At 43.1% G+C, this 14,986-nt stretch overlaps 1 protein-coding gene across 1 annotated transcript in view; it reads right to left on the bottom strand.

The window, feature by feature from the left end:
• RAB18 (RAB18, member RAS oncogene family) overlaps nt 1-8,555 on the bottom strand; it is a 34,555-nt gene extending 26,000 nt beyond the window's left edge. Inside the window, exons 1-2 of the mRNA XM_084782185.1 lie at nt 8,340-8,555; nt 2,282-2,337 (exon numbers count right to left, since the gene is read on the bottom strand). Of these exons, the coding sequence (XP_084638311.1) occupies nt 2,282-2,337; nt 8,340-8,407 (124 nt within the window). The 5' untranslated portion in view covers nt 8,408-8,555. The remainder of the gene's footprint in view (nt 1-2,281; nt 2,338-8,339) is intronic.
• Between the last annotated feature and the right edge of the window lie 6,431 nt (nt 8,556-14,986).

The following is a 14,986-nucleotide window of genomic DNA, read 5'->3' as shown; positions in this document are numbered from 1 at the left end:
TTCCCACAATTATGAACTCTATCCTTATGGAGTCATTGGCCAAAATACAGATAGATTTAATTAAAATTTAGAGGCATTTTGTGTCTGTATTGATAGAAACAAAGATGAGTGCTTCTTTAAAGAAATTTAAGTGTTAAATATAGACAGCAGGAAAGCATTTGAAAATCCATTTGACACCCACAGCTGGGATGATAAAACCACATATTAAATTCTTTCCTATCTGTTGCAGCGTAAAACAAGAACATAAAACCATAAGAAGAAACAGAACATAAACTCAATCTCAAAAGTACTTTTCCACAGGAATGCTACCAATGGAAAAATAAAAACATCTCAGAGAAGAAATCTAGCACTCTGTGTGACTGAAAGCCACCACCAGCACCTGAACAATGCACACAAAACACCTCTTGCTATAATACTCTAAGAAGCATTTGTGTGGAATTCCTACCGAAAACCAACTAACCAAACAACAACCCTACATAACTAGGACTGTACCTGGGAACACACTAGGCAGGTGTAGAGGGACAGTCTACAGAGCAACTGGCCTGTACTCCTCAAAACTGTGAGACATGGACGGACAACCAAACACCAGTGAGGGAACCGCTTCTTTTCTTTTTCTCTCTTTTAGTTTTTTTGAGACAGGGTTTCTCTGTGTAGTCTTGGCTGTCTTGGGCTTGCTTTATAGACTAGGCTGGCCTCAAGCTCACAGAGATCAGCCTACCTCTGAGTCCTGAGTGCTAGTATTACAGGCACAGTAAACTGTTAAAATTAAAAGAGACTGAAGAGATGAGGGCATAGTGGTTCCAGCTTATAATCCCAACAACTGGGAGGCTGAGTCAGGAGGGTACTACCAGTTTAAAGCCACCTTGGGCTGTATGGTAAGTTCCAAGGCAATCTGAGCTAGTGTGAGAGCCTGTCTAAAAGGGGGATGAGGGGCGCTGTGAGTGGTGCCATCCTGGGTAGGTGATTCTGGAGTATATAAGAAAGCAGGCTGACCAAGCATGAGGAGCAAGCCAGCAAGCAATACTCCTCCATGGCCTCAAAATCAGCTCCTGACTCCAAGTTCTTGCTCTGAGTTCCTGCCCCAACTTGCCTGGATCATGACTACGACGTGACACTATAAGGAAAATAAACTCTTTCCTCCCCAAGTTGCTTTTGGTCATGGCATTTTATCACAGCAACAGAAACCCTAACTAAAACAGAGGTGTTTGCTGGCCAGGCAGCCTAGGTAGGCTCTTTGGCTAGCTCATGGGCAGCGTGAGAAAGACAATGTCTCAAAAAACAAAACAAAACAAAACAAAACAAAGTGCCTGAGGAATCATGGTTGAAGTCTGACTTGCATAAGCATACACTATACAGATGTGCACATGTTCATATACAAAAGTGATAAATATCACATAACATTTAGAGAATGTGAGTAGGCTATATAGTATTCCCTATTTTCCTTTTAAACCTGAAATTATTCCACAACAAATAAAACCAAAGCCAGTAAAATAGGAACTTCCTACTTTCACTAACAATGACAAGATTCTTTAATAGTCTAGATGACAAGTCACTTTTTGGGGGCACTGGGAAAACAATTTATTCAGTAAAGTGCTTGCTGTATAAACATGAAGACACAAGTCCACATCTGCAGCACCCATGTAAGATCTGGGCACGGTGGTTAAAGTCTGTTATCTCAGCTTTGGAAAGAAGACAAGAGGATCCTAGGACTTAGTGGCCAGTCAGTCTAGCCAGAGCAGAGAGCTCCAGGATCAGAGAGAGTCGTTACGAAAAGACTAAGGTGGAAGGTGACAGCGGAGAACACCCAGTGTGAGCGTCCTGCCTCCCCCTTCTATACATGCACATGTGAACACACACAGTCTATTTGGATATCATTGCTCCTAGTAATTAGTAACTGTTTTCAACTATGTAAGTTGAAAGTACACACTAAATACTGTATCAAATGTTAAAAATATAAAGTTAACAGATTTTACGGCTAGGTCCACAGTAACAGAGAGCATGTTTGCATTACTCATCACTATAATAATAGTGTCTGGCATGCAGTAAATAGTCCAATCACTGCTATCTGCTGAAAATAAAAAACAACACACAGTATGGGAATGAGATGTGGTACAAACCACCACATCAGCAGTGCTAATGAAGTAACAGGAGACAAGGCTGAATGGGCACCAGAGCTGAGTACACAGACAAGACCCACACGGAAAGTCCAGGGTACTGAGAAGAGGGGCAGGGTGAAGACAGAGTCTAAGGGCAGAAAAATGTGGCATTTCTACCAGCTCACCTATTGTTGCTGCAAGCTCTGGATCGAAGGTGTCATCTGTGAACCTCAGGAGCAGGCTAAAAGAGAGTTAAAGACAGGTTAGGACCTTAACTTTATATGTCTAATCATAGGATTAGTGGTTTTTGTTTTTTGTTTTTTGTTTTAATCACAAATGATTAGATACAGACAGTAAAGTTCATGTAAGTCTGCAAGGGAATTAGGGTACTGGAAAGGCAGTAACTGTACGTTCCCAAGACTCCCAAGACTAAAGGAATTCAGTAACAAATATATGCCCAGTGCTCTCCTACACAATTCCTGAGAGCCAGCATTTGCTTTTTGTTGAAATCTGTATTGGTAACTCTTCTGAGAAAAGGACACTGCAGCATCCCACACTGATACCGCTGGCAGGGGAACAATAGTCTCCTGGGATAAAAAAAATTTTACTCTACGTTAAATAAAATAGGAAAGGTGTTAAAGCACAACAAACTGTGACAAGAAGTAAAACATAAAGGTGTGGGTGGATCAAACAGTGGAAAGAGAGGAGAGGAGGGCCAGGCAAACGCTGGGTAAGGCACAGAAACCACACAGGAAACTAGAACTACAAAGGGCTTTTAAGGAACAGAATGACAAGGACTGGTCTACAGTTTGAAAAGTTAACCTCAACTAAAATGGAGGGACGTCAACAGGAGGTAACTGCTGCTGTTGCAGTGTGAGGGGAGAAGGACTAGAAAGGTCCCCTGTGGCTCTGTAGGCCCCTGCACTGTTTTACTCACCTTCAAGCAGAAGAGCCCTTACTAGCTCTTCAAGAATAAACTATGAGGCTTTCATCAAAACCCCACATTACAAAACTAGCTGTCTCCTGCACACTGCACACTGTCCCCTGAGGCACACTCCCCCAGCCTGAGTCTCAGTGAGAGGCCTGAGGAGCATTTCTACAGGCAGTGATAACTGTGCTGGGGAGCTGTCTATAGAACACAACAGCTCTCTGGTAGCCTCCAAACCCACTAACTCTCTTTCTCTGGTTCTGCTGTTTTACTTCCTATAAAACAGTCGCAATACAGTAAAAACTCAGCGATTTCTACTTAACATCTGGATGTAACTTTTTATTTGCTTCCAACGTAAGTTAAGTGACACTGGGTTTATGAAACCACCTGTAGGGCAGGCCCCAGGCCCAGCAGTAGACAGCCAAGAGAAAATGAACTCAATGGCATTTTGGAAGTTTTTTGTTGTTGTTGTTTTTTGGCTCAGATTGCTTCATTTGGGTATTCTTTATCTTACTGCTCTTTTGCTTATATACTAGGGTTTCTGATTTTGTGTTTGTAGTATGTATGTGTATATATTTCTTGTGGGTTTTTTTTTCTACTCTGTTTATTGGGTTGTTTTCTAAAAAGATAAAGAAGGCACTAAGTTGGACTGATAGGGAGGTAGGGAGGATCTGGGAGGAGACAGCGGAGGGAAAATCAGGAGCAGAATATGTTGAATAATATTTTCAAAACAAAGTGCAGGGCATACCTTTAATCCCAGAACTTGAAGGCAGAGGCAGAGAGGCAGGTGAATCTCTAAGTTTGAAGCAGCCTGGTCTACAGAGCTGGCTCCAGGGCAGTCTGGGCTACACAGAGAAACCCGGTCTTAAAAATAAATAAACAAAAACAAAACAACTTAAAATAAGTAACAAACTTATGACTCCTAATAGTAACTTGTACAAAATGTCTTATCCTAATGCACCCAGCTACCTAGAATTTAAGAATGGAAAAGACATTATCTCTATACTTGGGCCATCACAGAAAACATTGCCACAAAAATGCAGGCTAGCCAGGTGTGGTGGTGGCATACCTTTAGTTCCAGCACTCTGGAGACAAAGGCAGGCAGCTATCTGCAGGCCAGCCTGATCTATGTCATGGATCTAACACAGCCAGGGCTACAGAGAGAAACTGTGTGTGTGTGTGTGTGTGTGTGTGGTGTGTGTTTCTTTCTCTCTCTCTCTCTCTCTCTCTCTCTCTCTCTCTCTCTCTCTCTCACACACACACACACACACACACACATGAGAGGGGGGGGAGGGGGGGCGGGGGGGAGGGCGAGCACATGAGGGGGGGATCATCTATGCCTGCAGGCTAACATTACCTTGTATAGTAGCCATAGCAATACCATAAAAACTACAGGCAATGGTATTGAAGATTTTAAGTGAACATAACAACAATATACCAGAGTTGGGTCAGAAATGCTTCTTCTGTACTTGCTAGTCCTTACAAGAGATCTTGTCACTAAGGGTACTTTGTCAGCAAAGACAGGGAATTAGTGTGAAGCAGAACACTTTAATACAAACCCTGAATATAGCCAGGGGCACACCAGCAGCCCCAAATGTATTCTAAGCTCTATGTAGGCATTTGTATAGGTACAATCTATTCTCTATTAGATTATGAAAGGAATCTATAACCTCCCTCCCAATGATTAAGAATTCACTGTTCTTACATGGTATATTTATACAAAGCATTTCTATTTTCAAAGTTAAGAGAGGAAAATAGTCTGCATGTAGAACTACAGATGGAAGAGTATGCCACTGTATGCCCCTGTATGCCACTGTATGCCCCATCTGGTGGTGGGGGTAAGGTGGGGACAGCAATGGCTGAAATGGCAGAACTTGGAAGGCAGAAACAAAAAACAAAAACAAAGAATTGCTCCAAGCTGAGTGTGGTGTTTCATGCCTTTAATCTCAGCACTCAGAGACGCAGAGGTAGGCTGATCTCTGTGAGTTAGAGGCCAGCCTGGTCTACAAAGGCGAGTCTAGGACAGCCAAAGCTACACAGAGAAACCCTGCCTTGAAAAACAAACAAACAAAAACAAAACAAAACAAAAACCAAACAAAAACAAAAACAAAACAAAAAAAAAGCAAACAAAAATCAAAACAAACCAAAACAAACAAAAAAGAATTACTCCGAGTTTGAGGCTAGCCTGGGTTACAGAGTGAGTTTCAGGTCAGCCTGGGCTACGAGTGACTATTTAAAACATTAAACAATAAAGGGGGAAACAGGAGGCCTGAAGATACGGCTGGGTGGTTAGAGCACTTGCTGTCCCTGCAGAGCACCCACTCTATTCCCAGCACACACAGCCAGTTCACTACCCTCCTGCAACTCCAGCTCCAGGGAACAGACACCCTCTTCTGGCCTCTGAAGGGACCTGAACGCAGACACATAAAAATAAATAAATAAATAAATAAATAAATACTGTGATTTCAGCTCATCTATATTTCTTTTCTTTTGTTCTTTTTGTTTTGTTTTTCAAGACAAAGTTTCTCTGTGTAGCTTTGGTTGTCCTGGACTTTATGGACCAGGCTGGCCTCAAACTCACAGAGATCTGCCTACCTCTGCCTCCCTGAGTGCTGGGATTAAAGGTCTGCGCAAGCACGCCCAGCTTTATCTATATTTCTTACTGTACAAAGAAAATCCACTTAGAAAATGGGTAGGAAAGAAGTGTAGAATGGATAGTAACTTGCATAATAGATTCCCCTATTTCATTTCAGTACTTGATACATTTTGCTACATTCTGACTTCAGGCTCAGCCACAGAATCATAGCCTTGAACTGCACATTTAACAATGTTTGAGAGGCTTCTGTTCCAGCCAGGCTCTCCAATGGAGCACTACACTGTCCAGTTACCATAAACAGTGCTGGAAATGGAGCACACTTCTTTCACAATCCTCACCTCATGCTTTCCAACACCCTAAAGTCAACTAAAAGGAAAAAATTCACCTGTTCAGATTGTGCAGTACAACAATTCCTCAACAACCCACTGCCATATCTCTTCACCTAATTCGTAAGGAAACAGAAACCCCTGCTGCTTAGAATGACCCTTCAAGACAATGTCTATAAATGTTTCTGTACTGATCTGCCTTAAAAGGCAGAGGTTTTATTAGTCATTTATGTCATATCCACAAAGATAAGCGGTCTAAGCTGTTTTCCATGTTATATCACAGACCAATATTCTAGCTCCCTAAATCAATACTGGTTTGTTGTTTGGGTTTTAGAGGCAGGGTTTCTCTGTGCAGCCTGTCCTGGAACTTGCTCTGTAGACCAGGGTGGCCTTGAACTCAAGATATCTACCTGCCTCTGCTCCTTAAATGCTGCGATTATGGGCATGTGACATGACATTTGTCCCAGTACCATTTTAAATGGGCTAAAATGTTAATTTTTTTTCAGTGAGCAACTCATAATTCATCATGAGGTACTAAAAAGAAAAAAGATGTTTAAAGTGTATTTGACCTAACTAAGACTGTCTGGGAGAGTACACAGGAGAGAAATCCACTCAACACACTTTAAAGGGGTAATCAGAACCAAGCCTGGTATAACATGCCTATAGTCCTAACAATTGAGAGGGTGAGGCAGTAGGGCTGTGAATGCCAAACCAACTGTTGGTTACATACACAGCAAGTTCCAGGTCAGCCAGACTATGCATCCAGAACCTGTCTCCAGAAACCAAATCAAATTAAAACAAAAATACAGGGGAACTCCAATTATATAGTCAACTGTACCTAGCTGACGGTCTAGGATATTCTAACTAACATACCTCAGTTCCACCCATTCAATACACTGTCTCAGCCAAGCACACACTAGCTTGAGATGACAACCTGTTACTCTTGATTTCAAACACAAGCTCTAAGCAGGTATGGTGACACATGCCTGTCATCTTAGTGCTCTGGGAGCCAAAGGGGGAGCATCTTAGTTGGAGGCCAGCTAGGTGACATAAAAATGTCCAGGCCAGCCTCAATCACACTCTACTTCAAAAAACAGAAAGCAACAAAACAAACTTCATGTGAGTTCTTTCTCAAGTAAACATGGAGAAGAGAAAAATCATGAGGGTGTATGATGTCTAGTAAGACCACGTTCGGTACAAAAGCTTCTTAACATTCAAGTATGTACAAAAAGAGTAATCGTAAGATTTCATTCGTTACTTTAACACGCTCCATTCTATTCTTATAGAATGCTCCCGTTAGTTGGTACCTTTGTATGTAAAAGTATATCAATATGGGACACGAAAAGTACACATTAGAGGGAAGCAAACTATGAAAATAGATTGTTAAGCTTTTAAAAATGCAGAAAGACTTGGGTTTATTTAGTAATCTTGCAAATACTTCAAAGTACCTAAAAATCTCCATCTTTATGAGGCGCTTTAAGGTTATTTGAAAGATCTCATAAGGTGAAGTCAAATATAAAACTGCCAAAAAGCTTTCTGGGATTTAAATACTGCTTAAAGATCAAGAACTTAAATAACATTTATTCATAATCAGAGGGCAAGGATGACTTCACCTGAAGAACTTTGTTCAGACCCGGATGAAATCATAACCCTCTGGCAATAGTCACCAAGGTCCACCTCTGACCTACTACACAACTCCACTGTCAATATAATCCTGCCAAAGATCTGGTCAAAGCAAAAGAGGCAACAGTGTTTCTCCTTTCACGTCACAAGAACAATCTCACTTAAAGGTGGTCCACTGCTCAAGTGCCTGTACTTTGAAAGACAGTTTCAAGCAGTTACCAAGAGTTCTTCCCCTACGACCTAAGCAAAAGAAATAAAGATGCAACAACAGGCTACGCCAAAATAGGCCAGGAATGTGACCTAAGACATCACAGAAGTTCCTATGTAGAACATTAAGTATTTGACGTACAAGTCTATGGAAATCTCAACGTGATAAAGTTACTACTGATCTCGGTCCTGGGGTGAAACTGGACGGGCTCTAGGGGTGACAGGCCAGCTGTACTCTAAGGGGCGACAGGCCAGCTGTACTCTAGGGGTGTCAGGCCGACTGGGCACTAGGGATGTCAGACGGGCTGTACTCTAGGGGCGACAGCCGACTGGGCTCTAGCGGTGACAGGCACACCGGACTCTAGGGGTGACAGGCCGAATGGGCTCGGGTGGCCTCGGCGGGACAGGCCCGAGTCCGGCCGCCAAGCTGGGAAGAACCCGGCCTGCAAGGCCCTGAGTCGGGCGCGCCCGGCCGGGGTGGAGCCAGGAGGGCCGTGGCGACCGTTCCGGGAGAGCAGCCCGCAGCAGCTCAGAGGCCGAGGGCCCGCCGCGCACCGCCTCACCTGGACTTGCCCACCCCACTCTCGCCGATGATGAGGATCTTCAGAGTGGTCAGCACGTCCTCGTCCATCCTGCGCCCGCTCTACTCCGACCCTGCCCCCGTCCCACTCAGCGTTCCCCGGAGTCCGGCGAAGGCGGGCCGCGCATGCGCACCTCCGCGACCACGGCCTCCCTCTCCAACAGGACAGCAGAGGATACAGCTCGCCCGGTTCCGCCCAGAGGCCGCTCTGCGTCTGCGCACTCCCCTGAGCGCAGGCGCTTTTCCGGTGGTACCTGCGCAGAGGCAGATTGGCAGGGCTCCCTTCTTCCGGGAGCTGGCCCTGCCCCAGCCGTAACTCCTCCCACTTCCGGCTGTATGCTTGGACAACTGGATGTTACGTCAGCAGCATTAAGACAGCTTGTGGTGGGCAGATCGTGGTCCTTTGAGCAAACTGTCTCAGATGTAGGCACAACAGGACCTTGGATCTTCCTTGTCGCATTGCTAACCCTCTACAACTGTCTCCCCACATCTGGGACAAACCAAGTCCAGGGAAGTGCGCAAGGATAGTTGTGAACAGGAAGTAACTTCTTGTCTTCCTGGCCTTAGGTTTAAGAATATAATCCACTTGTTACTTTATCTCGTAAGGAACTTTAGGAAGATCCAGTACATGCAAATCTTCGCTGCAGCTCCAACTAGTTCTGTAATAAGAACGACTTTATCACTACTGCGAGAATTTTATGCGTATGTCCATCTCTCCACAAACCTAGAAAACATATAAGTAAAATTTAGAATCAGGGAAAAACTTAGTTTCTTAGCCAGACATAGTGGCACAGACCTTTGATCACAGCACCCAGTAGGCAGAAACAGATTTCTCTTGAGTTCAAGGACAGCTTGGTTTACATATGGAGCTCCAGACCTGCCATAGCTACACAGTGAGACATCTCAAAAACAAAACAAAATAATAATTTGTTAAATCCCATGTAAAGTTCTTAAGATAACCAAATAGTCCCTTCAGAGATGTCTCCTTAGAGCAAGGTTTCTTACTATTTCGTAACAAAAGAGTGAAGACTCAGTGTGAGAATTGAGCTGTTTTCTACTTCCTACATGGTGGCCATTTCTAGTTTTTTGTGCAGTCCTAGTTATCAGTTAGACCTTTTTTTCCCTTTGTTGTTGACCCTGTTTTATCTTCTAATCGTATGTATATGCTTCCCCTTCATATCTCTTGGACCGACACTGCTTCTTCTACTTCTTTTGATGAGTCTTACAGTTATATTTCTGGTTTAGCTGTTTCTCCACAAGTTCAGGCCAACACACACAACTGCCGAGGTGTCTCCTGGATGTATGCCCAGAAAAACTGCCACAGACCAAGGTTGACGCTGAACTCATTATCCTTCTGAACGCATGTGTTTATCTTCCTTCATAACGAACATTAACAACCATTTATTTTCCATTCCCTTATCCCCACACCCTCATCGTTCTCACAGCTCAAGCATGCCTGAAATCACTTTTTTGATGTTTATCAGCATTACCACAACCCTCACCAACTGTGAACTGGATTGCCACATGAGCTGTGCAACAGCATTCCTCTTTCTAGTTTCTTCTCTCCTCGTGTCTTTATGCTACTGCAGCCAAAATGAAAGTTGTTGAATGGGGACTGAAGACAATACTGCTGCCAGCTCTCCCTCTAGTTCCTTCTCTTGCAGTTCTATGCCTTGAATTTTCTATTCCAGTCAAAAGGAACTTATTTCTCAGTGATCAAAACCTTGCACACAATTCTTATGCCTAGGGGGGCTGCTCGCCCTGGCCCCTTGCACCATCGCATAGTCACACACCTTTGCCAAGACAACTCTTTCACATGCCAGCTCTCCAGTCTCTTCCCCTGGATTGCTTCCTAGACCTTGCAGGACTGTGCTACCTGCTACTCCCGGAAATGCTGCTATTGTCCTGTGCTCCTGCGGCAGCATGTATCCCACAGTACTACCATTGTGTTTAATTGTCTGTCCTTAATTACCTTATGTGTATCTGGGTGTGTGAGTGTGTGAGGGTGTATGTGTTTGTGGGGGGAGGGGCCTGCATGTGTGTGAATGTGTGTATGTGTGTGTGCATGAGTGCAGATGGCCACAGAGGGCAAAAGAGGATTCAGATCTCCTGAAGTTAGAGTTCCTGGCAGCAGTGGTGACCCACCCAACATGGGTCCTGGGAAGTGCTCCAGAGGAGCAGTGAGGGCATCGACCCACTGAGCCATCTCTCTGGCCCCACAACACTTGCTTCTTAAAAGCAGAATTATATACAGTCTTGTCATTATTTTTGTCTTCAGCGTTTAGTGCAACCCTTGTCCTGGAGAACTTGCTTGAAAAAAATCTTCCTTCCTTCCTTCCTTCCTTCCTTCCTTCCTTCCTTCCTTCTTTCCTTCCTTCCTTCCTCCCTTCTTTCCTTCTTTCCTTCCCCTCTCTTCCCTTCCCTTCTTTTCTTCTTTTCTTTTGCAGTTCTTGGGATGGGACCTAGGGGCTCATTTGTGTCTGAAGACTATTTGCTGATAAAACAAACAAACAAACAAACAAACAAACAAACAAGCAAAAAACCCAAACTGAACCAAAACCTTCAAACCAACCTCAGGAATTTGGAAAAATATAGTTTTCTTATCTGTTATTAGAATAGATTGAGATGAGTTTTAAAACTCTACTCTGAACATTTCAGTTGGGAAAAGGCCCCTCAGTATCACCTGGCACACACCCATTACTGGGTACTGCGGGACAGAAATAAGCTGTTGTATGCTGATAAGTCAACTAGGCCTTTGAGGAAATAATCTAAGAAAAATGTCCAAAAATGCTCAGCATATATGCAATTTAAATTCTTCTAGGGGCTAACAGATGCTGTGGTGGTGAAGAGCCTCAGGTAAGCATAAGGACCTGAACATGGCCAGCAGCAGCCATGTGAAAGTCAGCCATTCAGTTAGCTCCATGGTCAGTGGAAACTCTGCCTCAAAAAAATAGATAAGCAACACAGCACAGCAGGGAAACCTCCAGGGTGGCCTCTGGCCTCTGCATGCATAAACATGTCTGTACGTACACACACACACACACACACACAGGTGCACACACATGCACGCACATGCACACACCCTACATTTTCAATCTGTACTTGTTTGAATGTGAAGATCTGAAACTTGAAGGACATAAGGACATAGAGCACTGACACTTGGTCACTGAAGCTTCCAGCAACCAGAAGATTTGTGAAATGAGAAAAAAAAGTTCAGTTTTGATAAAAAATAGTGGTCAGGATCTTGTCCTGCTTTTGATAAGAAACAACAGCGTGAAAAAGACCCACCTGTGGGTAGTATATAGTGAAGAAATGAAAACTGCAAGGAATGAGAGGCTGGCTGAGTACAGCATTGATGCCTTATCTAGGGGATTGGTGCTTTATAGGGATAGTGTTTGTTTCAAAATATTTTAGGCATTAGGGAGGCATCTAACATTTAATCTTTTTATAGAAAAGTTCTCTCTCTCTCTCTCTCTCTCTCTCTCTCTCTCTCTCTCTCTCTCTCTCTCGTGTGTGTGTATGCATGTGCACAATAGTAAGGAAATAGAGGAATAAAGGACCTCATATGAAATTGTTTAAGAACCTGAGGTTGTCAGGATGGTAGGGTGGGGCTGCTAGCCGCTAAGGGATGCTTACAAAAACCTGGGAATATTGTCCTATTGCTGGTGAAGGAGAGAGAAGGGAAGACTGAGATGTTGATGCTTCTCCAATGTTCCACACTTGGTACCACTGATAAGGAAAAACATCCAAGAGAGAAGTGAACAAGAAAAGTGTACATCTGACATCACTAGAATTTATGTTGAAGTTAATTTTGGAGGCAAGTTTTTCAGAACTTTCTTAGAGGTAAGTTCTAAGATTCAGGGCAGCATTTTAAAAAAAATAACGTTGTATGTATTTTTTGGAGTTTTTACACATGAATACGATTGTCTTGATCAATCTACCCCTCCTTCATCTAGCTTCCCCAGGTCCCCCTAACATCTCCATCTCAACTTCATGCCTCTTTTTTTTATAACTCACTGAGTCTGATTAGTGCTTCTCATATGTGTGCAGATGTGGGGCCTTCCCTGGGGCATGGGCAATGTGCCAGTGATACCCCTGAAAAAAGGTGATCTCTCCTGACCCAGTTGCCATCAACTGCTAATAAGCCGATAGCTCCTCCTGAGGTGACAGGGTAGTGTTCTGAACTGAGGACCTGCACTAGGTGCCAGGGGACAAACTAATAATCAAGATAGAGTCACTCCGGTTGACCTTGCATGCCCGAAACAGAAACTAAGTAAGTACTGGACAGTGGGAGGAGTCAGGGTTAGGGAGCAGCCAGCTCCCCAGGAGGCCAGCCTGACTCAGTGTGATCAGGAGACTGACTCCCTTGCAGGCGTCCCTACATAAAACCTTCAAAGTGGCCCAGTGCCACTGGTTTTCCCTTATCTCTTCTCTCTGTGCCTACTTCACCCAGAAGATGGCTCTGAAGTAGTTGCCTCTGGTCCTTTTCTCTGTTCCTTACAGCCTAAGGCAAACTCCTCTGCTGAGCCCATCCACACACTCCAGGAAGGCAAGCATTTTCTATTCTAACCCTGAAAATAAGCCCAGTTCAAAGTGTAGACAAAGTTGTGATATTTGTTCTTTACTGGCAGAGAGTAAGACACTAAAACAGTCGAGGAGAGGACATGCTGAGGGATGATTTGTCCTTAATGGTTTCCTTCTTCATCCATCATCTTTGAATAACTAGGAAGAATCAGATCCATTCATATCCTTTGGACACGACTGACTGATCTATAGCCAGCATTAATGTTTCCCACTACATCCCAAAGCTATTATCTGCTAAAAAAAAAAAAAAAAAGCAACATCGTTACTCATGTTCTTTTCCTTCCTACCCCCTCCTCCCTCCCCTCCCCTATTCTTTTCTCTCTTCCCTTCCTCCTCCTCCTACTGAGAAGAGACTCAAATCCAGAACCTCATGGACACTAGTCAAGGGCTGTAACAATAAAAAAAAATTTCATATCATATGATTCTAACTGTAATGTATGACTTTCTACAGAAGACAAGTGATTATGTCAGCAAAAGACTGGAAGGGGCTAGAAAGTTGGCTCAGCAGCTAAGAATGCCTGGTGCTCAACCATGAGCACCAGCGTTTGGACGTCAAAGCTTCCTGTAACTAGAGCTGTAAGTGATGCAAAGTCCTCTTCAGGCCTCTGTGGGCATGCACTTTCTCATTCTCCTCCCCTTTTCTTCTTCTCTGTCGCTCCTCTCTGGGAAACATAAGCACAGATGCACACACAGAAACAAAACAAAAAAATATTTTTTCAAAGATTAGGAGTTGTGAGGAGGGAAGGAATCAAGTATAGTACAGTTTTAGAACAGTGAAACTATTTTGCATATTACAAATAGGGTGACACGTCACACTTAATCCCTCCAATCCCTTGGACTGTACATGAGTGAACCCAAAAGTAAACTATGGACTTTGAATGATAATGATGTACATGCATAAGATCATCAATTGTAACAAGTGTGTGTGTGTGTGTGTGTGTGTGTGTGTGTGTGTGTGTGTGTTTGTGTGTGGTGGGGGGACATGTGGAAAATCTCTATACCTTTCAGTTTTTCTGAGAAAAAAAAACCCCAAATAACACAAAACAAAACCAAACAAAAAATGTGGTTTTCAACAGCCAGCAAGACACTCTGTTAAGGAAGGACAGGAAGTAACAGTGGGAAACCCTTGGGAAAGGGCACAAATCCATGTGGATTCTCGCGATAAAACTCAGGTCCTCAGGCTTGGTGTCTCCTCCTCAAATTCCATCTCCATAAAGAAGAAATGGAGTTTCCGTAGTAAAAAATCCAATTTTATGTTTTATTTACACACTGAAATCTGATGGCACTCCAAACTGATCATATCTACAAGTTGTGCATTGAAAACTGTGTTTGGTAAGCTTTAACTTTTAATTTGTAGGATAGCTATAAACAGACAATTACACAAATAAACATTGTGTGTGTGTGTGTGTGTGTGTGTGTGTGTGTGTGTGTGTGTGTGTGTGTATTATGGTCAGTCTTTTGGCAATACATGTATGTTTTAGATGACTTTGATAAAATTTAGGTTTCTACATTTACCAAGTAAAACTTTCACTTTGAATGGGTGTGGCACTTGTCCAATGCTACCTTTGCTTCCGTTCCTATGACATATGCCTGCTAATGCAGTGGATGATGTGGGCTGATTCTCACCAGTGGGCCACTCCCACATTCCTGAATAAGGCAGAGTTAGCTCTGAGTTACTATTCTTTTACTTATTTGTTTTAATAAGTTGGTTCAATTTACTAATATTCTTGATGATTTCATATACATTTTTAATGGATAGTGATCCTAACTTTCCTTCTTTGTACTGTTTTGTTTAGTTTTAGTATCAGGTGAACAATGACTTAATAAATGAAATTATTGAGTGTTCTTTCTTCTATTTTCTGAAAGGGAATGGAGAAAAAATGGCCTACATACTATATTTATTTTTGGTTGTGAGCCTAGCCTTTAACGGCTGAGCCATCTCTCCAGCCTCTATATGCTATATTTGATTCCTCCTAAATATTCTTAAAATTCACCAGTGTATCTATAAATGGGAGTGAGGTTGTTATTCATGTTGTTTTTTTCTAG

Source organism: Acomys minous, assembly GCF_964271855.1.
Source record: "Acomys minous genome assembly, chromosome: 5".
NCBI classification, from domain to species: domain Eukaryota; kingdom Metazoa; phylum Chordata; class Mammalia; order Rodentia; family Muridae; genus Acomys; species Acomys minous.
Note: the sequence above shows the minus strand (reverse complement) of the source record. Positions and strands in the feature narration are given on the sequence as shown.